This window comes from Vitis vinifera, chromosome 1, assembly GCF_030704535.1.
Source record: "Vitis vinifera cultivar Pinot Noir 40024 chromosome 1, ASM3070453v1".
Lineage (NCBI taxonomy): Eukaryota > Viridiplantae > Streptophyta > Magnoliopsida > Vitales > Vitaceae > Vitis > Vitis vinifera.
This window is the reverse complement of record NC_081805.1, coordinates 20,473,155-20,495,130: the sequence shown is the minus strand read 5'-3', so window position 1 is coordinate 20,495,130 and position 21,976 is coordinate 20,473,155. Positions and strand designations below refer to the sequence as shown.

Below are 21,976 nucleotides of genomic sequence, written 5' to 3'. Positions count from 1 at the left end.
AATATTGATGTTAAATTGGACACACGAGCTGTGGCAGCAGATGTTCAAGTTTTATATACATAATCCAGTGTTTAGAGTCATGGCTCAATTAAAAACTCTAATCCCAAAATTTGAAGTATGACAAGGTGGATGCTCCCTCAACATGTGGTTGGTCTTTTATCATATCTATCACGGAGTGAGAAACGCCTGTGAAAAAGCTTATCTTAGGGCCATAGCTTGAATAATTCCAAATCCAATTTTTCATGAGCATTGAACCCTAACCACTATAGATCTTAGAGCCATAATTTGAATAATTGCAAATCCAATTTTTACCCTAACCGCTATTTCTTCATCTTTAACTTTGCTATGAAAATGTGAAAAACAAAATTATATAAGTGTTTTCAATAAGAAAAGAGGGATGTGCAACGAATGGTACCTAAAGTTAGGTGAAATTTTTTTATAATAAGATAGGTTGTTGGTAGATTGAGGATGATGAGTTGGGAGGATGAATTCGACCAACAATGGAAAGATACTCATTATCACACTCTTAGCAAGTTATCTCTTTGTTTTTACAATGATTAAACCGAGAAATCTTCGCAAATTCTAAATGTGTAGAGTGAGGAAAGCTTTGTTGAAATAGAACCATGGCATCGATGATACTGGATAAGCTTTGTTCCACTCAACTATTCCCCATGTATCAAGAATAACAAATACCTCCTTTCCTTCAAGTCCTTAGTTGAACGTTATCCATGGCAATATGTTTCTGAATGAGCAGCCACATTTCCATCCTTGTATATTTGCTCTGTAAGGCTCTTTAAGTCCAATGACATTAGGTTTATGTGACACAGTAATCTAAGCAAGGGACTCGGTGCTCTTGACCTGCCGGTCATCACAGTTATTCTTAACAAGGGTGGTCCTGCCCATTACCACACATCCCATCAAAAGTAATCACGGTGAGTTGTCTCTCCTTGCACCATCCACAGTCAACTCTTTTCTGGGCTGATCAATGCCCAAAATATGATTATCTGCTTCCTTGGCAAAAAATGAAGCAACTCTAGGCTGGTGCAGTCTATCAACCCTACCACTGGAACCAACCCCTCTTCATTCATAACCAAAGCATCAAGTATTTCTCCAACCTGAGATGGAACCAAGTCAAGTTGTTTTATCCTCTGTCCTTGCTATGCCATGGTGTGCTTCAAATGTTCTCATAAGTGGAAGACTGTTGCAGAGAGAACAAATGAATCCATGCCCTTGAGGGCACTGCACAAGGTGATGGATCAACTTGTCAAGAACATCATGTGTGTCATAACTCATCTTCTCTGACATCTGCATTCCTCAAAAAAGATCTTATGCTCTCAAATCATCTTTAATTTCATTAACTTCTCCGCACACTCCAACAATTTGGCTTCAACAGTAAGAATGAAACCTCACTTAAACTAGTAGGAAGTTGACAGCACTCTGCCATTACTCCTTGCTCTCTCCTCTGCCTGAAACAAAATCTAAGGTTAGAAAATCACTGTTTCTACAACTTGATCTCAAGGAAAAAGAAAGGTTTTGTGAGGAAACATTGTAAATGGCAACATTTTAGTAGATGGTGTTGAAATAATGACATTAGAAGTACCATACAGATGAAACAGAGGAGAAAAAGGTTGTCCTACGCATTCAACAAGAAATGTTTCCTCTGCTTGAAGCAAAATCTACGGTTAGGAAATCACTTTTGCTCCAAATTGATCTCAATACAAACAAAAGGCTTACTGAGGAAACATTGTGAAAGACAATGTTTTAAAAGATATTGTTGAAATTAACTGCATCAGAAGTATCATAGTGATGAAACATAAACAGAGGAGAAAATGGTTGTTCTAGCCTCCTAGGCATAGACTGTCAACAAGAAATGTTGTTTTAAAAATCAACTATTCCTCTCTCTCACACACACACAAACACACATTTAATATACAAAAAATTACAAAGGTTAGGTAGGCCTCTCTTTCTCTCGTATAACATACAAAAAATTGCAAGGGCTATCTCTATCTCTCTTTTTTTTTTAATTTTTTTTTATACCTTGTCATTTTTACTTGGCATTCCACCATTTAATATGACCTCAGGCAGCAAAATTCCAAGGGTTAGCTAGGCATAAACAATCGGCATCAGGAAATGTGACCACAAGGTTATGGTCTCCTAACTTTACCCTTAACTTTATTTGGCACAACTCTTGACACTTAATGATTAAATTTTGTTCATTTTCCAGCAATTTTCTTTCAGAATATTGCTTCATTGTAGAGAGACCCTTCTAAAGAAGATGAAACATTGTGTGATTAAAAGGAGAATAACCACTAAAATTGCTTAATATTTCAATAGTACTGTATCAAATTGCAAAGGGTCACTGCCTCCAAATTGAAAATACCTTATATACCTGTATATTATTTTCCATGTAACCAAGAATAAACTGACCCAAATCTTGTGTACATGACGACCTCTCTTAAAATTAAGGTTCAGGAGAAAATGATTAGAACTTAGAATGCAGACTGGCCAAACTCTTGTGCAATTAGATCCCAGGCTAACAGTTTCACCCAACCTGAATAACAACCTTTTTCCCAGCCTTCAAAGGTTAGTTTCATATGCTACTGATATCCACACAAATATACTCTCTAGTTACATCGGTTTTAAGGCTCCATAAAGTACATCCATATCCTTACATAAAATCCTAGGCATACTTTCAACATTTTTTGCATCCTTGGGAAGGAATTGCAAGGCATCTTAGTGTTTGGGCCTTCTACTTTTGCCATAGCCCAAAAATTAATCTCACTATAATCAGAAGATTCAGAACCATTTTACGGTATCAGGCAGTAAAATGATTCTTGTGTAAAACAATCCAAATTAAAAATTTAGAGACTACAAGATCAGACTCACTCCTTTGCTCCAAATTTCTTCCAACAGACAATACCACAGGCATAAACAACTGAAGCATCAATCAAATACTGTAATAACAACATTTCACAACCTGAAGATCACCCATATGCATAAAAAACTGAGACACTACACCATAAAACATGCAAGACATGTCATAAAAACTATTTTTTTTGACAGGATGTAAAAAAATATTATGCTTGCAAATAGCAATGTCATAAAAAATATTATGCTTACAAATAGCAATATGCTAATAGGAAAAGAATATTGGCCACAGAATGGCATCAAATTATCTAAAATCAAATGTTCCAGAGCTATCATGTTCGTCTGAGATTGCAGTCCACATTTCCATTGAAATCATTAGCTGGAAGCTTTTTCTTGCAAATTGGATCTGGGATCAGAACCCCAAGCCAATAGAATACAAGATTCTTTGGCAAGTAACAAATAAATCTCAATATCAATTTGTGTATCAGTTTCCTAGTTAGTATCATTACTAGAAACTTCTACTTAAAAATATCGACTGATTCCACAAGGTCCTGTGCAAAATCGGTGGGGTGAAATCCTTCACCTTGTGCAATGCCAACATGAAACTTCCAACCCAATGGTCCTTATTTGAGCTCCACTTAAACAATCTTCTTCAGTACCAGTAACCATCAACTGATGAAGAGGTGGCTATACAAAAATTTGCAATACTTGAGCGGGCTCCAGTAATGACCACCATTCCTACCATAGACGCTACATAATAGAGTACTTTGGGCAGAATATTGTCAAACCCACTAGGCTCTAGCACCCTGAATGAGAAGAAATTCAAAATTCTCTTGTTAGCGGGATTTTTGGTATTTAATAGATTAAGGGGGTTTGTTGTGAAGGTCGGTAGTCATTCACATGGGTTTTAGACAATTCTTATTTAGATTTTGGGAAGTTCTATTCGGCAATTCAAGCAAAAGGATTTTAGTAACCATTCTTCTAGTTAAGCAAGAATTACAGAGATAATTTACAACTCAACAAGTGCAAATTTTTGGCAGACTTTGCACTCTTGAATGGTGAGGCACCAATTATTTCTTTTTTAGGTAAGATAGTTCCTAAAAGGCTCTATGAGACTAAGATTTATCCATCTCTCCTTTATTCTTTCTTTTTTTTCTTTTTGTTTACTTCTCTTTCCTGCTGTGCAAACTGTTACACAACCAACCAAACCTCACCTAATTTTATTTCTAAAACACCATCCTTTGACAAGGAGTGAAACTTGGGCGGGTTAAGCCGGATTGATGGTCAACCCAAACTCAACCCAAGAATATATCACATTTGACCAAAGCTTGACCCAACCCGATGTGTAACCCGAGTTGAACACTCCAAGCTCAACTCAAACATTTTTTCCCAAGCTGAGGCTGAAATCAGGTTAGGCTCTGGTTAGAGAAAAATGTATTGGATAGGCTCAAGGTGGTCGAGTTACACAGGTTAATCAAGTTAAAAATTCAGGCTGGCTCAAATTGCACTAAGAAAAACAAAACAAAAAGTATAAAACATATTAGCAGGCCAAAACAAATATTTCTTTTTAATGCCCTTGGGATTCCACAGACATACTCTAAATTATATCTATTTTAAATCTTCTAAAGCTCCAATAGTCCCACAGAGAGATACAACAGTCATGGCATCAAGTTAAAATAGTTAAACGTACCTTCAGACTTCTTGCACCATTTCTAGAAGTGAAATGAATCTACTTTTTGTCCACATCATGGATAAATTATGGCCTGAACATCACCATTGATTAAACAATTAAAACCATCTGGTTACAAGTTGATTTTGGGAGTAGGGTAAAAGTCGAATAATTCGAAAAATGAAACCATTTGACAACTAAATTAATTTTGCTATAGGTAAGATCAAATAAAACCATACAGAATACCTGATACTGGCTATCTTGTTGATCCATTTACAGGTTCACAAGGCAAACCATCAGAGTCATGTAATAATAGAACCATCAGCTGTTATTCGAATCTGAGAAGTATTCTTTGTATCACAATGTAGCCATAGGTTTGGGTCCAAATGCCAATAAACTTTAGAAGGAACAAGCACAATTGATAAGATCTAGCTCAACAAAGGAATTCTCAACATTTCCATGCTTCACAAAATATTGAAAACTTAGTTGCAATATTGCCAGAGACAAAAAGTGCACAAAAATAATATTGTTACCCTTCAACATTCAAGGGTACCAGGGACCATCATCAAAATGATTGAAGCATTAAGAAATTCAAGTGTTCTAACTAGGCAAGTTTATTGAGCAAACTTCTAAATCCATGTAGCTGTTTTTTTTGCAATTTAAGAATTGATGAGATTTCAAAGGTAGTCAACATCCTTCCCTTAATCCTATTGGCAACACTTTCCAGGGGATGTTCAAGAACACTTCTAAGTGAAATCACAACATCAATTCATCAATCAAAAGAAGCCAAAAGGACTGGAGCCTCATGTGTGACCTGAAGATGACTTAGTGTCCATAAGCAATAAGACACTCCCCATGAGTTTGTCACACCCAAATGACTAAGTATCAGTTGATCCAGCTGTAAAAGGGTACGCACAGAAACTACCACTTATTTATTTACTTATTTTTATTAGTTTGAATTATAACTACAGGAACAAGAGGACACTATGAAATCCTTGGAATCTTTTGCAACAAGTTGAATCAAGACAGAACTGCAAGAGTGGGAAGCAATACATAGACATTGAATATGAATTGAGCTCGAAACCAAGAAAATGATCTAATTCGTCAGTTTTCATTACTTAGGTTCAGTTAAACATTATATACCTATATACATACATACATACAGGTCTATCAGAAAAAAAAAACTATACATACATATATACATACATGCATGCATATATATATATATATATATGAAGATTAAAAAGAAGGAATACTAATCTGTCACACTATATTAAAAGTTCAGAGGAGCAAGTTTGGCTATGCTTCCTATTAAAGTATAATATTAGAGTATTTATGTCTTATGTCAGTTTGAGGAGTAAGTTTGCAATTTTATAATGTATTTTATTACATAAAGAAAGCCATATCGCATTAGGCAGTCTTCATGTTTGTTTACACAGTTTTTTTCTTATCTTCATTTTTTTCTCTTTTTCAACATGCTAGCGAACCAAGAAAGTACAAGTGATGATTGCATCTACAAGAAGTTAGAGGTAGCACCCGGACAATTTAGGACAAGATGATAAAAATTTGTCTAAAATGATTCAATCTCTGTTAGTGAATTAGTAAGTAGTGACTGAAATCAAGTTCAAGGTACTACAATGATGAGAAGAAGACCAAAAAACTTCGATTGAGGCAATCAGAAAAGGCATTAGGCGTCTGACCTTCAGAAAACATGTAAGAAGGAAAAAAGGATTCAAGTCACCAACCAGAATCGTTGCACTGCAGGGCCTTGTTGTTTGTGTCCTGGTCAAACAACATCACAATAGTGATTGTACGCACAAATTTCATAAAATCCTGCAAAAATTAGCAAAATAATAGTAAAAATATGCAAACAAAAATTTGTATTAAAAATAAATACTTGTAGGGTACAGACTTAGATATAATATTCTTTCCTCTGATTCTTTCGCTTTAATCACAATTCGAAAGATGACAATGAAAGTGTTTTCTTGATTTTTTAAAGATCAATCGAGGGCCTCAAGTGGCTTTTTCCCAAATGAACTTGTGGAATAACGAAGAACACATGTGTAGTACTTCTATTGTTTCTCGGACTTGCAAGGAGATTTTATGAAGCCTTTTTCTCTTTGTGAATCCTCTTTTCCCATTTTAAGTTGTTTTGTCGATCCTTTTCATTAAAGGAAGTCACCATTATTTATAGGTGAACTTAGGGAATTAAATTTGGAATCCTTAAGATTTGATTGCTTAATTTAAAGAATTTCGTTCCTTGATTTTTAGCAACTTGTCTCCTCCATTAAGAAAATTTGCCAATAAGGGAATATTTATTTTTATTTTTTTTTACTTCAATTGAAAGATTTATTTCCCTAGAAATTTGCCAACAAGAAAATATATATTTTGAATTCTCTTTCGACTTCAATTGGAAGATTTGATTTTATTTGCACGACTTAATTTTGCGGCCTTCCAAATTTCGCTATATGTCACCTTTTGAATACATGTCAAGCGTCCAATGTGTATGACTCATCACTTGTCAAGTCCAAATTTTATTGAACTAGAGAGTCACAATTTTGATGATCAATTCAGTGGTAATTTAGTCCTCTAAATTTTTATGTTTACAATGATCTCCATTTCAATTTTGGCACCAGAAATATTACAAGCTCTATGACAGGAAATAACGGTCAATCAGTTCTTGTTACCTCCCACTAGATTAAAGAAAAGCAAGCTGTAATTTCAAATAAGAAATACTTGAAGCATCTATATGGATGATCCTTCACCAAAAAGAAAAAGAGCTTGGACCAAAGCTGCAGGATGGTAGAAGGCAAAGCTTCAGCAAGTATTATAAAATTTCAAAGAACTTTGTTGTTCCACAACAGATTGCCACATCTTAACTGTTACAAAGATAGTTGAAACTGAGTGTGGACAAGTATTTTTACCCGAAAAGCAATTGCAGGAAGCAAGAGAACTGATGTCTTGGATGTCAGAAATCTTTGACAATTCACAGCAGCACAGTGAGTCAAAGAGATAACCATCAACTAAGTCCTCAAGCAGCTTCTTCAGTCTACAAAATATTCTATGTATTACCATGAAAAATTATTTTACAAGTTTCACAAAAGTATAACGGAAGTATTTCAAAAGTCAAAACAACATTTATAGAAAGTATAAAAGCAAATTACACAAAGCAGCCTATACTTCTATGAGGATTTCAAAAACAGTGATGAATTCCATAGGTCTTTTGTACAATTTTCTCATCCTAGAGTGAAATTTAGGAACTTTGCCCATCTTAAAGTTGTTTATATATAAAGAAAAAGTCAGGAATGCCGCTCATACTGCATTTAGTGTTTTAACTATACACACATAATCCTGCCCCAAGAAGTGCACCAAGTAGACAACCAGCACAAAACTCTTTACATATTTTAAATAAACCTGCAAGTTTGTGATCTAAGATGGTGAGTTACCTGGAAGGCTACATTCTGATAGAGAATATATGGCACTAGATAGAGCTGCACGTTGAGACAAGTTTCCTAAAGCCCACCCCAAGCAGTTAAGGTTTATGCTTTGTTGATTTAAACAAAGTAGAGCATGAGTAGGCCTTTCATGGGGACTCTAGTGGGCACAAAGGGAGGAGAATTTTGTCTTCATTCATAGGGACTGCAACTTTGGTAAGATTTTTGACCAATGATAATCTAGTGTACAAAAGGAGGGTACTTCGCCACGGGTGCTGCATGTAAAGGAATGACAAGGTGACAGCCCAGCATCTATTGATGACTGTTGTAGATTTTTTTTTTAGGGTCTGGCACATTGCATCTGCAAGGAAGTGAAACAAGTGTTCGGGGGGGCAGCCCTTTGTGCTTGCTGTGAATTATACAGAAAGAAAAGAACATAAGTCCGAGGGATGAAGCTGCCAGTGTTGAAGCACAAACACATGTCAATAGCCTCCAAGTCTACACAAATCCAGAGAGAGTTGTTTGATTAACTTTATTGATGACATATACTGTAGAGGATAGCTCCACTTTTTCCTCTTTTCCTTTCCCCATTTGATCCCTGAATACTGCACATTGACTTGCATTTGCCCCTTTGTGGCACCTTTTGCAATTTTTTCCTACACAAAATGAATAGAGGTGCAGAACCAGGGGAAATATCAAAAACCAACCTTTTAGAGTGAATTTGATTATACTCAGTTTACAGAGAGGTATACAAATAGAATTGAAAAAGTGATCACCAAATTAGTAGAAAATAATAAAACTCAACTCTTAAAAACTTTATCCCAACTTTTTTAGATTAGCTACATGAATCCTTTAAGATTCCTCTAAATCTTAGGCCAACCCGTTTTTTCCAATAACTTCGACCCACATTCTTTTTCTTCTTCCACTCATTCATGGATCACCTCCAACTTAATCACATTGCACCTTATGGATGGCTAATTCCCTCATGGCCAATAAGATTAATAATCAAACATGTAGGGATTTCTGTGCTAAAAGATGTATTTTCACTTATGTCCACGAAGTCCTGAGTGCATCATACGATCTATGGGGGAATCTAATCTGTATAAGTGCATTTCAACAAGGATTGAAAGCTAAAGAGTGTTAAAAATTCATTCAATGGAAGTTGGGAAAGTTGAACAAAGCAAGTGGGGTTGGAAACATGAACGGAAAAGCATTGAAGAATGGAAGGAAATCCAGGGGAGGAATTCTGAACAGAGATTGCTCAGAACTGCTCAAGTGAAAGATTTAGAACAAGCAAGGGAGTCCTTAAAGAGCTCAGTCAAATGTATTTCGTGCAGGAGAGTAGAGTTGGGAGTGGATTCAAGTGCTAAGAATTGTCTAAAACCTTAAACCGCTCAAGGTTGCATAAACTGCTCGAGTGAGCAGATTATGGGCAAAGGGTAATCCTACAAACTGCCAAAGGAAAATGTAAAGATCACTCAAATAAGTGGAATAGGAGCAGTTTATCCAACTGAAGGAAGTTGGTTAAAGTACTCATGGTTTTTAAAGCACTTACAGGTGAGCAGAATGGGTCAAGTCTCCAACGTCTACCATTCTGAACAAGGAAGCATGAGCAGAATTTTCCCCTGCAGAATATGTTAAATCGCCTACTTGAACGATTTGTGATAAATTGGTGCTACTGAGTTCTTGGGCTGAGATGCTTGAAATTTTGAAAGTCTTCTATAACTTTCCATTGTGATGTGGCATTGTGAGCAGTGGCCATGTGTCTTGCAAAAAAAAAAAAATAAACAGGAGTTTAGTTGGAGACTTGAGAACTTTTGGAATTCATTTGTGAGATTAGAGTTTAGTAGAGATCTTTCATTTTCCTGTATTCTCTCTCCTAATATTCTTACATGTTCTCACATTTTTCTTGGATACAAACAAGCTATGTGGGCAGATTCACATGGTTATAAGGATTCTCCTTTAATTCTGTGGAAGATCCAAAGAAATTAAAGACTCAATAATATAAATTCTTCATATTATTCTCAGATTGAGTTTTGTAATTGAATGAATGATTTCTCCAGTAAATCTCCCTTAATTAGATAAAACCGATGCTTAGATTAGTTCAATGAATGCTTACTAGGTATTTGATTCATTGACAACAGTTTTTGATCAATTATATGCAAAATTTCAGCTAGATCTCATGGTCAAATGAACACAAAAAGTACAAAACGAGATTGCGAAAATTGTGACCTTTTAAGATATATTATGATTTCAGCATTGATTGCCAATCCAGAGATTTTTCTTCCTAAGGGATGTAGCTCCAAAGTAGATCAACCTCTAGATGCTTTTACTTTGTGAATTTAATTTTATTGATCTTTTTTTTTTTTTTTTTTTTTTTTTTTTTGATATGTAAACCAAATATGTATTAAAGAAGAGGCCAATAGTCACACAGCATACAGGAGATATACAAGGCAGCTATAGCCTCACAACAAAAACAAAAGAGACCAAGAAGACCTCACCCCCCCTAAGTGGATGCTAGCCACTCTAAAAAGCCTAGAAGGGAGAGAGAGTCATCTTCAATATCCAATCTAGCCCAACCCACAAATTACAAACAAAAAAATTTTTTAGCTTCTGAATATGTATCACACCCCCCTTAAAGGCTAATCTATTCCTCTCTTTCCAAACCGTCTAAAAGATACATAACGGGATGGACTTCCAAATCTTTTTCCTTTTTTTCCCACAAAATGACATCTCCAGCTAAATAAGACCTCCTTTACAGTTTCTGTAAAGACCCACTTAACACCTACAAGCCCAAGGACTAACTCCCAAAGGGCTCTAGCCACTATACAGTGAATAAGAACATGATTTACAGATTCTTCTGCACAGCCACACAAAAAACAGCAATTAGGGAATTGCCATCCTCTTCTCTAAAGTCTGTCAAGCGTTAACACCTTCCCCCATGTAGCCTCCCACGCAAAGAAAGCGACTTTGGTAGGAACACTATCCACCCAAATGCATTTTTCCGAAAAAACAGTGTCAATGGGATTGACTAAACAACTATACGCTTCCTTGACTTTAAATTTACCGTTTTTTCCTCCCTTCCAAGAGACTGAATCTTCCTCCAAAGACGACCTAAGCCCTCTCAGCTTAAAGAGCATATCTCCTACCATGCCCACCTCCCAGTCATTAAAATTCCTCAAAAATCTTAGATTCCAACCTCCTTGATCCGAATTCTGATCCCACATCTCCTCCACCGTAGCATTCCTGTTAGCAGCCAAGGCAAAGAGGTGCGGGAAAGTTTGGGACAGCGCTGTACCCGCACACCACACGTCAGTCCAGAATCTGATTTTAGTGCCCTTCCCCACCATAAACTCTATATTATCCCAGCACCAATCAGTTTCCTTCATGATCTCCTTCCACACCCCTACACCAAATGCCCCATTAGGCTTTTTAGACTTCCATCCATCATCTTCTTGCCCAAACTTTGCCACAATCACCTGCTGCCATAGATTCTCTCTTTCACAAGCAAACCTCCATATCCATTTACCAAGCAAAGCTTTGTTCAGGAGGCCAAGCTTCCTCAAACCAAGCCCACCCCTCTCTTTGTCCCCACACACTATCTCCCATTTCACTAGGTGAACTTTCCTCTCCATATTTCCCCCTCCCCATAGGAAGTCTCTTTGCAATTTTTCTAGCCTTCTAACAACGATCTTCGGCATCCGGAAAAGCGACATTTGATAAATGGGTATGCTGGCCAAGGTGCTTTTAATAAGAGTGATTCTACCACCTTTGGAGATAAATTGCCTTTTCCATAGTGCAAGTCTTCTCCTCACTCTTTCTTCCACTCCATCCCACACCGAAGAGGCCTTGTTAGGAGCCCCTAAGGGTAGGCCCAAATACTGGGACGGCAAAGATCCCACCCGACACCCTATCTCCACTGCCAACTCCTCAATATCATCCACCTCACCCACCGAGATGATTTCACTTTTGCCCAAATTAATCTTTAGCCCCGAAACAGCTTCAAACCAAAAGAGGATCCAACTTAAATGACTTAGATGGTCCTTATTAGCCTCACAGGAAACAATTGTATCATCTGTAAAAAATAAGTGAGAGATGTTCAAAGCAGTCCTTCCGCCCTCCCGAATGTTACACCCTGATAGGAATCCCCCTTCAACAGCTCTCCTAATAAGAATCCCCAACACTTCCATTCCCATGACAAAGAGGTAAGGAGATAGAGGATCTCCTTGGCAAAGCCCCTTAGAACTCGGGAAAAAGCCAGTAGGAACCCCATTCACTAAGATTGAAAATTTTGCTGAAGATATGCAACTCCACATCCAACCCAGCCATTTTGGCCCAAAGCCCATTTTTTGTAGAACCTTTATTAAGAACTGTCAATTCATGCTATCATAAGCTTTCTCAATGTCCAATTTGCAAATGACCCCCTTCTCTTTTGTTTTTTGCCACGAATCTATCACCTCATTTACAATTAGGGAGGCGTCAAGAATCTGTCTGCCCATCACAAAAGCATTTTAAGCAGGGGAAACCACTTTACCAATCACTTTTTTCAGCCTATTAGCTAGGACTTTAGCCAGTAATTTATACAACCCCCCCAAGAGACTAATAGGTCTAAAGTCCCCAATATCTTCAGCCCCACCTTTCTTAGGGATTAGGACCAAGAATGTATTATTTAGGCTCTTGAGAAAAGTGTTTTGCTCATGAAACTCCTTAAACATTGCCAAGATCTCCTCTTTAACAAAACCCCAACAACTTTTCCAAAAGGCTACTATAAAACCATCCGACCCCGAGGCTTTATCCCCATTCATCTCCATCAATGTTGAATGTAACTCCGCCTCAGAGAAAGGAGCTTCCAAATTTTCTGCTTCTTGGTGGCTGATCTGATCTAAACGCAGCCTCCCAATGTCAACCTGCCAACCCGAATCTTCTGAAAGCATCTGCTGGTAGGCATTTGCAATTCCTTCCCTCACTTCCTGCTCCTCAGAAAGACACACCCCATCAATCTTAATTCTGTCCAAATAATTATTTCTGCGATTTGCATTTGCCATACGGCGGAAATATCCCATATTTCTATCCCTTTCCTTTAGCCAGATCTCCCTTGATAATTGTCTTCAATGAGTTTCTTCCAAAAGCACTCATTTTTTATAATTTTCCTTGGCCTCCTTTTTTAATTCTGTTTCCTTCACTGTCAGAATTCTTTCACTTTCCACAAGGTCCCAGAATTCCACTTGTTGCAAAGCTACTGCTTTATTACACCCCAGATTCCCGAACACCTCCTTGTTCCAAACTTTTAGTTTCTGTTTAATTTCCTTCAGCTTAGTAGCTAATCTAAAACTAGCACTGCCTCTCACCTCAATCTCCCACCACCAACTTCGAATCAAATCTTGGAAGCCCTCAACCTTAAGCCACATGTTCTCAAATCTAAAGGGAGAGGGACCTCTTCTCAAACCACCACCCTCTAATAAGACAGGGAAGTGATCAGATAAAGGCCGAGGCAATCTACTCTGAAGAACGCCACTAAACTGATCTAGCTAGCTAGTATTCACCAAGAACCTATCCAATCTAGCCCAAGACTGATTGTTAGGACCCCCACTCCAAGTAAACACTCCCCCTTGCAGAGGAATATCCATCAGCCCTAATTCATCAACAATCTGAGCAAATCTCCTCATAGCTGAAGTTATTCTTCCTTGCCTGCTCCTTTCTCTTTGGAACAGGGTGATGTTATAGTCTCCCCCTACACACCACGGGTCTTCCCAGAGCCCTCTGATCGCCCCAATCTCTTCCCACAAGCACTCCCTTTCCTCTTTAGTGAAAGGTCCATAAACTCCCGTGAATACCCATACAGTTCCATTTTCTACATTTTTTAATCTGCAAGATAAGGAGAATTGGCCCTCCTCCCAATCCAAAATCTCCAAGGTCCTTTTATCCCAGCAAATCAGAATACCTCCCGCAGTCCCGCTAGCATCCAGGGCCCTCCAATCTAAGAATCTCCCCGAACCTAAGCTTCTCACCACACCCTCCGACATTTGTTGAATTTTTGTTTCCTGGATACACATTAGATCCACCCTCTGATTCCTTATGAAAGTCTTAATGATTTTTCTTTTCACTTTTTCATTCGCTCCCCTCACATTCCAACTCAACAATTTTAGCTTCATTAAACCACTGTAATTTGGCACCCTTTACCCTATGAGGGGTCTCTCTGCTTCCTTCCCTTCTCATAATTCACTTAACACTCCAACCTCTTTAATTCCCTTTCAAACTTTGACTTTTCTAGCAACACCTTACCATGTATTCTCTCCCTTCTTTTTCTGATTTTACTCAAAAAATCCAGGATTTCCTTTTCTAATCCCTCAGTCGAAAATCCCAAGAAGTGACTGAATTTTTCCAGGTTGCTTTCCTCCCATCTATCCTCCTTCTCACCTCTAAAAGCTTGAGGATCATTCAAACCTGAGCCCCAGTCCTCACCCCTAGACTTATCGCTGCCACCATTAGACTCTACCAAATCCCAACAGTCGTTTTCGTTCTCCTCTGCTCCATCTCTCGATAAAACACACAAGGGAACCTCAAACTGAGGCTCCTCCCCCACAATTCTTGAACGATCGTAATGCTCCCCCTCCAGAGCCCAATCAAAAAGAAAAGGAATAAGATGAGAAGACCCAGAAACCCTTTCACCCCTCAACAATGAGACAGACCCGTACCTCAGAGCTTCCTCAACTAGCGTCGAGTCTGTCACCGAGTGCAAGATCTTCATATTTTGCTTCCTCAAGTCCTCTGTCTCCCAGTATTTGAGAATTTCTTCCTCCGTGTTGCTCTCGCTATTGGAAAATGGAGTGGCCAGCGAACACACCTTCATCTGATGGCCTTTGTTAGTGCCTTGGAGCATTGGCTTGCTTGGGTTGTCATCCAGATCCATTTCCCCGTCGCACGATGGGCTTTCCTCCTCGACGGTCCACCATTTTCTCGACGGCCCAGCTACTTCACCCATCACTTCTTTTAGTTTTAAATTTAGGCCCACTGTTGTCCCTTGAGAGTAAAGCCCACCCCCCCCTCTTTTTTCCTTTTAAACCCAACTCTGGGCCTAACGAAGAAGGCCCAAGATCCATAACGTCCATGGATGGACAGGCCCCCGATCCGCCTTGCGCCCATTTGGCAAGCTCCCTGCCCAACTCTCCCTCCTGACCCCCCATCCTTTCTTCTGGCAGGAGCAGCGCCTCGAGCCGTGTGTTTTCCAACTCTTTCTCCACTCGCGTGTCAGCGCGTGAAACACCATCACCCCTAACCTCTCCTCTTGTTCTCTCATTTGCTTCACGCCTGTTTTCCTGAGCCTTTCTCAGAGCCGGTTTCAGCTCCCACCAAAGGGCAAGAGAGTACACCTTCTCCTCAACTGCAATCTCCAACACACTTGGCAAGTCTTCCCCATCTGTTCTGATCAATATCCGAGCCCATTGAAGCTCCTGCAACTTTTCTGTCCGAGGGTCCATTGCTATAAATCCGCCACACTCCTCCCCCACTCTTCTCAAAATGGTCGGGTTCCATAACGATAATGGAAACCCTACAATTCTGACCCAAATTTCATTTGTAATCTCCCCCTCTTCTAAACAACCATTCCTAGGGTTCCATCTCTCTAATCCCAAATGAATCCCACCAAACGATCGTTTCCCAGAGGACATTACCCAAATAGCTTCACCCAAAAGCTCAAACTCCAGCAAAACCCTATTCTCTTCCAACCTTGCCAGCCCTAGGTTGCCTTTCAGACCCCAACTTTTTACCAATGTTCGCCCCAAAGTTTCCAGGTGCTCTCCTCCTGCTGAGCTAGGGTCCCAACTCCCAATAATGCAGTGATCCAATTTTCACAAATTGTTTTGGATTTCCTCCTTTCTTATCTCCATTCTAACTAAATTTTTGTCTCTGTTCTTCTGTCTCTTCACCACTTCCGCGTACGATCTTTCCAAAACAAGTTTCCCCCCACCCCACTCTGACTACTTGTGCTCCTTCCTCCCAATGAAACCTCCCATTTGCTGTAGTTTCTCTGTCATGGTCACCCATCCCCCTTTTTCTCCCCTACCTTTCGGGATAATAATACTATGCTGCTTCTTCTCCAGATCGACCACCCCCAGCCTGAGAAAAAGCCCCGCTTTGTTCTCATTACGCACCAGGGAGTAGGATCTCCCATTTTCTTTCCAATCCCTTTCCCATTTTCCTCCTTTCCCATCCTTAATACAATGGTCTAGACTCTCCAAGAGAAACCCTAGACTTGCCGATCCCAGTCTAACCCAAGAAGAGATCCCTTTCTTTTTCTCCCAGATCGCGACTTGTATTTTTCCCCTTTTCTCTTCTACATCGATCTCGAAAGTCTTGGATTCCACGACGAAACTATTCCTCTCCCTTTTCCTTCCCTTCGTCGCACTCTCATCTCCCTCATCACCTCCGCTCTCTCGCTCTCTCTCTCGCTTGCTTTCTCCCATCGTCAAGGAAGGTTTCCAATACCTTATTGATCTTTTGAATTACTCATTCCACTACCTCATTTGGGATTTTACTTCAACTGTTTTTATCTCCAATTGATTTGTGTGTCAAGATTTCCTCTCTTATAAAATACTTGTTACACAAATTACCGATCTTAGAGGACAATAATCTGGAGTACTTTACTTGGTAGCCATAACTATGTTTTGATCAGAAGTGTGGGTTAATCCAATTCTGGAGGCAATAAATTTAAATTTTAATTGAATTTTATACCATGTGTGATCAAAAACACATCACCAATAACATAGCATACCTTTCAAACTCTATTTTTTAAATAATACTACAATTAAAAATTAATATGAAAAGAGTGCAGTGTAATGCTATACCTTGTGCACCAGACTCCCATATCAACTGATACATCTGCTCTTTCTATAGTGAGAATCACAAGAATCATTGCTTTATGGTGGATTTAAACAGGAAGCAGGCCACATTTTATCATCATAGCAAATATCTCAAATACTGAATTGGGATCACCACTTCGATGGAAAGCATTGAGCATCACCAAACAAATATCTTGATCAGGAGGAATGCCATGAGTTAACATCATACAGAAAAAAAATTTTGCATCAGTTATTAAATTCCTTTTGCACAATCTATTGATCACAGCACTATAATCTCTGATGGAAACCTCAAAACCCCTCTCCACCATTTGATGGAAGAAGACCAGTGCATTCTGTACATCACCCTTAGCACAATGTGCTTTGATTATTGTTGTGTAGGCAACCTTTGTTAATCTTATACTTTGGTCCTGAAGAGTAACCAGTAGTCTATCAGCATCCTTTAAGTTGCCATATACACAAAGGCCATTAATAAGAACATTATATGTAACAGGACTAGGCTGAAGACTATGCTGTAACATTTGATTGTGTAACTGAAAAGCTTTTTGTAGGTCATGAGCTTTGCAGAAGCTTTGAATTACAGTATTATATGTGATTTGATCTGGGAATAGACCCCTAGCATACATATACTTGAGTAATTGAACAGATTCATGCAGCCGCCCCTCTTTGCAGAGTCCTTTCACAACTACAGTATAAGTGATTTGAGTAGGTTTTATAGCTTTTGCTTCCATTTCATGAAGCATGTCAAACATGCTATGCATATCTCCCTCTTCACAGTATCCATTCATTAGAGTCGTGTAAGTTACAGAAGTTGGCACCAAACCATGCACCTTGATAGTATCTAATAACTTTACAGCCTCAGCTAGCTTTCCCTTTTTGCAGAAACCATAAATAAGGGAATTGAAAGTCACAATAGTTGGAGAAATTCCTTTTTCGATTATCTGTTTGTATGACCGTACAGCTTCCCCAATATTACCAAGTTTTGCATACCCATCAATCATAATATTGTACAAAATGATTTCCTCTGCCACATCACTCTTTGTTACTGAATCAAAATACATTTGTGCCTCTGAAATTGCCCCTTTTTCAAAAAGACCTGATATAATAGCGCTGCATACAAAAGAATTTGGGTAAATTCTCTTGGAGCACATTTCCTCATATAGTTCAATAGCCTCTTCTACTGCCCCTCGCTTGCAGAGGCCATGGATGAGAACAGAATATGTTAAAAGATCTGGCTTCAAGCCAATAACTTCCATTTCATGAAGCAATATCACTGCTTCATCAATTCGTCCACTCTTACACAAACTGCTTAACAATACAGTGTATGTGACAATACTCAACTTTAAACCTTGTGAAAGCATTTTCTCCTTCAACTTAAAGCTTTCTTCAATATTGCCCATCTGGCAATGCCCACAGATCAGTATTGTATATGTAACGAGATCTGGATTTAACCCATTAAGCAGCATTCTCTGAACAACCTTCCAAGCCCCACTTATCAAACCAAGTATGCGAAAACCATTAGCAAGAATGTTATAGGTAACTATATCAGGTTCCACTCCATGATTCTCCATGTCATTTGTAAACTCTAATGCTTCTTCCATAGAACCTGCTACACATAGCCCATGAAGAAGAATATTGTAACTATACACATCAGGAAGTAATCCATATTTAATCATCATGCAGAAAAATGACTTTGCAACATCCACAGAACCCATTTTACAAAACCCTGACATGAGGGCATTGAATGAAACAACAGAAGGCCCAAACTCTTCCCCCCCGGTCTCCCTCAAGAAAGTTACTGCATCTTGTAGCCTGGACTGCCTGCACAGACCATCTATAAGGATGGGATTTGTGTACTCATTCTGTGGAACCCCACTTGCTTTGATTTCATTATAGACGTCCCACATAATATCAGTGTGCCTAAGGTTGTACAACAAACTGTTGTAGGTTGCTATTGAAACTTGCAAGTTCAGGACTTTCATCTTAGCAAGAACAAAAAGGGCATCATGAACCATCTCAGCCCTTGAATAAGCACAAGCCAGCATATCCCATACCACATTATTCAAATCCCAGTCCCTGAAGCTATTACACAGAAGCTCACAAAGGGAAGGCGCAGACCCAGAACCTATTGAAAATCACAAACAATAGAATGAGAAGCAAAAAAAAACCCAGCACCAATTAACTGAAAATTTCAGAAATCAACGAGCCCCGAAATGTGATCTGAAGCAATGAAATACGCTTCTACCATTGAGTTAATAACAACATAGATTCATAAAAATGAATTGTCGCATTCAATAATTCCTACAGTTCAATTACCAAGAAAACGTAGGGAAATCCTTAACACAGTCTGGGTCAGATACCAAGCAAACAGCATCCCTCACCTGAGCTCAAGACAACTAATTGGCTCAATAGACAACAATTTCCATTTCAAAACAAGATAAGATATAAAATTCAAAATTTTAGTTACACTTTTTCCCACAATTCCTCAGCAATCAAACGCACACCACCCAAACTAAAATTAAGTAAGCATACCTTCTTCTTCCACCATTTGGTTTAAAACGCGGCGCAACTCCTTGGACTGTCCTTTTCGGGCCACAACATGCGAAACAATGAACCAGGAAACCCTAGAATGCCGAAATCCATACTCATTTCTTAATAAATCAAACAAAAAAAGCGCAGAGTCGGAGTTATCGACTCTCAAACTAAGGAGAATTTGATCAACCTGATGGGTATTCAGTACCGAAGCTAGGGTTTGGAAATGATGCCCCCAGAGAAACTTAGAAGCACCAAAGCTTCTTAAACCAATGAGGATTTGGCGAACGGCGTCATTAGGGATAGAGGCGTCGGCGGACTCATCATGGAGCTTGGCGGCAGAGACTGAGTGTTTGGTGAAGCCGAGGGAAGTGATGGGGCTGAGGTTGAGAGATTTTCGGAGTAAAGACCTCCATGGATAGATGTGGTTGAGCATGGAACAGGAGTAGGGTTCTGCAGAGGGAAGTTTCTTTACAGGGGAAATTTAATGTAGCGAGTAGAGAGAGAGGGAGGAATTTTGGAGAGAGGTGTTAGTTGTGAAGCAACATGAGAGGGTGAACTGATGGGAGGTTTTTAGGGTTTAAGAGAGCCGTTGTGGTGCCGGGAACTAGAAAGCTTGAATCAGAGAGATTTTTCCTGAAGTAGGAAAGAGGAGAATGAAAGCAGCCAACCGTAGAGGTCTAAAGCTTTCAAGGTCCTCCAGGGACATGGCCGACCCCAACCCCCCACCACCCTACCTTACTTCTTCGGCCCCGCCATCCCCTCCTCTTGTTTTCGTATATCATTTAAAACCTTTTTCTTTTTTTTTTCCTTCACTATAAAAAAATCAAATAAATGAGTTGTAGCGAATACATGTGAGACTACGAAGGCAGTAAGCTACGCAATCTGAGGAGTATGTTTGGACCTTAAAGTATTGCTTCCATTTCCCATGAAACCAAACATGCCAAAGAGGGTGAAAGCAGGTCCTCGCTATAGTAAATGCTTGTAGGGTTGTGAAGTTCGCGAGCTAAACAACCTTAAGAGTGAGTTTGACCTAGCCCAACCCATTCTAGTTCAGTAGTTTCTCTATAGATTAGAGGACCTAACGGGATGATCTTATAATAAGATAAGGTTTGAGTTGAGGAAAAGGAGCACCCCACTTAATTCCTTCCGTTACATTGTTTTCTTATTAATCAATGACTACTTTACCTTATCCTCTTTATACAATTGGTTGGAATTTACAATATTTTTTCTGACAAATTTGCTAAGAGATACAATTCCTTGTGGACTAACCCTAGTATTCCACTTGACTATAACTTTCCACAAGGATTGACTCCATTATTCTTATTCAAGGATTCTTCTGTCTCACAAGTGTCGGTCAATCCCGACCGCTGATGCGACTTAACCATTGTTTATCTACAGATGCTACTTTGAAACAACTTGGAGGGGAATGCATCCCTTAGAAGTTGTATGAGCACTTTAACCAAAAAATGTAGGTCATAGCTGTAGGGACCCCTCCCTCTGAGAACACGTGGCACGCATCTTACAGTGACACATGGCACGCATTGTCATCCGAGTCACCCTCATCCGGATCTTCCTATAAAGCACACATGGTGCGCTTTTCCTATCCGGACTACCTCAAAGAAGATCAAACGACACTTATAAACATAACATCCGGACGGGAAAAGCGCGCCATGTGTGCTTTATAGGAAGATCCGGATGAGGGTGACTCGGATGACAATGCGTGTCATGTGTCACTGTAAGATGCGTGCCACGTGTTTTCAGAGGGAGGGGTCCCTACAATGCCCCCCTTTTTAACTTGCCTATTTTGCCTGAGCAAAAATGGGCGGGTTAAAAAATAATTGGTTTTTTGAAACCGAAGTCGACTTTTTGTCTGGTTGGGCCACGTGGCGAGTGGGGGTGCGGGAGCCAAAAAGGCATTTATGATGAGCCGCCGACTCTGGGTATTCCCAGGCAGCATGTTGTTTCAATGATGGCGTTGCTGTGCGTTTGGCTTTTCGAGGGGTTGTCCTCCTATAAATAGCATACTATGCCTTCTGTTGCATTTTTTCCTACTACGTTTTTTCTAAGAGTTTTTGTGCTTCTTCTTCCTTCTGTGCTCTCCTTTGCTTTTTCTGAGTGAAGCCCTAGAACCTTTCTGGCGGTGATTTTCGTGTTTGCAACAACAACCTTTCTTCTTCAGATTTCCACTCGGTACGTGCATTTTGCGTTTGTTTTTCCCTTTGTTGCTCTTGTTTGTTCATTGGCTTCGTTTCAGACTTGTTTGGGCAAGTTGCTTGCTACTGTGTGTTGAATGTTTGGTATTTGTTGGTTTTCTGGGATTTTTTTAGGGTGTTTTTTATTGTTTTTGGTTAAGGTTTGTGAATTTTTGGATTGCTGTGTTTGACTATTGCACTTCTTATATGTAGGTTTCAGTTCAGCCTCAGGTTAAAAAAAAAAAAATGTCTGCAAAGAAGAAAGCTGTCTCATCTGTCCGGGCCAGCGATGCTCGTGACAAATCTATAGATAAACTAAATGCGAAGGAGTTCCGGGATCGGTTCTGCATCCCAAATGGTGTGACTGTGGAATTGCTGAATGAGGAGGAGCTTGTGTCGACTGAGAAAGCTGAAGGAAATGCC

General features: G+C 39.3%; 1 protein-coding gene across 19 annotated transcripts; it reads right to left on the bottom strand.

Annotated features, from left to right (window-relative positions):
• Positions 1-489: 489 nt before the first annotated feature.
• Positions 490-20,346, bottom strand: LOC100256494 (putative pentatricopeptide repeat-containing protein At1g13630). Of its 19 annotated transcripts, none has more exons than XR_009465705.1 (10): positions 19,359-20,346; positions 16,815-18,951; positions 9,527-9,737; positions 7,984-8,627; positions 7,462-7,586; positions 7,225-7,329; positions 6,283-6,319; positions 4,784-4,875; positions 4,559-4,631; positions 490-1,466 (listed from the first exon to the last, which is right to left on the bottom strand). XR_009465705.1 is itself a non-coding variant. In XM_002267263.5 (2 exons), the coding sequence occupies exons 1-2, from the start codon at positions 19,792-19,794 to the stop codon at positions 16,898-16,900; spliced, it is 2,490 nt and encodes an 829-aa protein (XP_002267299.2). In that variant the 5' UTR covers positions 19,795-20,346; the 3' UTR covers positions 16,814-16,897. The 19 variants fall into 19 exon arrangements, 1 of the variants encoding a protein (XP_002267299.2); XR_009465667.1 differs by lacking the exon at positions 7,225-7,329 and adding an exon at positions 3,452-3,674 and having other exon boundaries at positions 6,238-6,319; XR_009465681.1 differs by having other exon boundaries at positions 4,784-6,370.
• Positions 20,347-21,976: the final 1,630 nt, after the last annotated feature.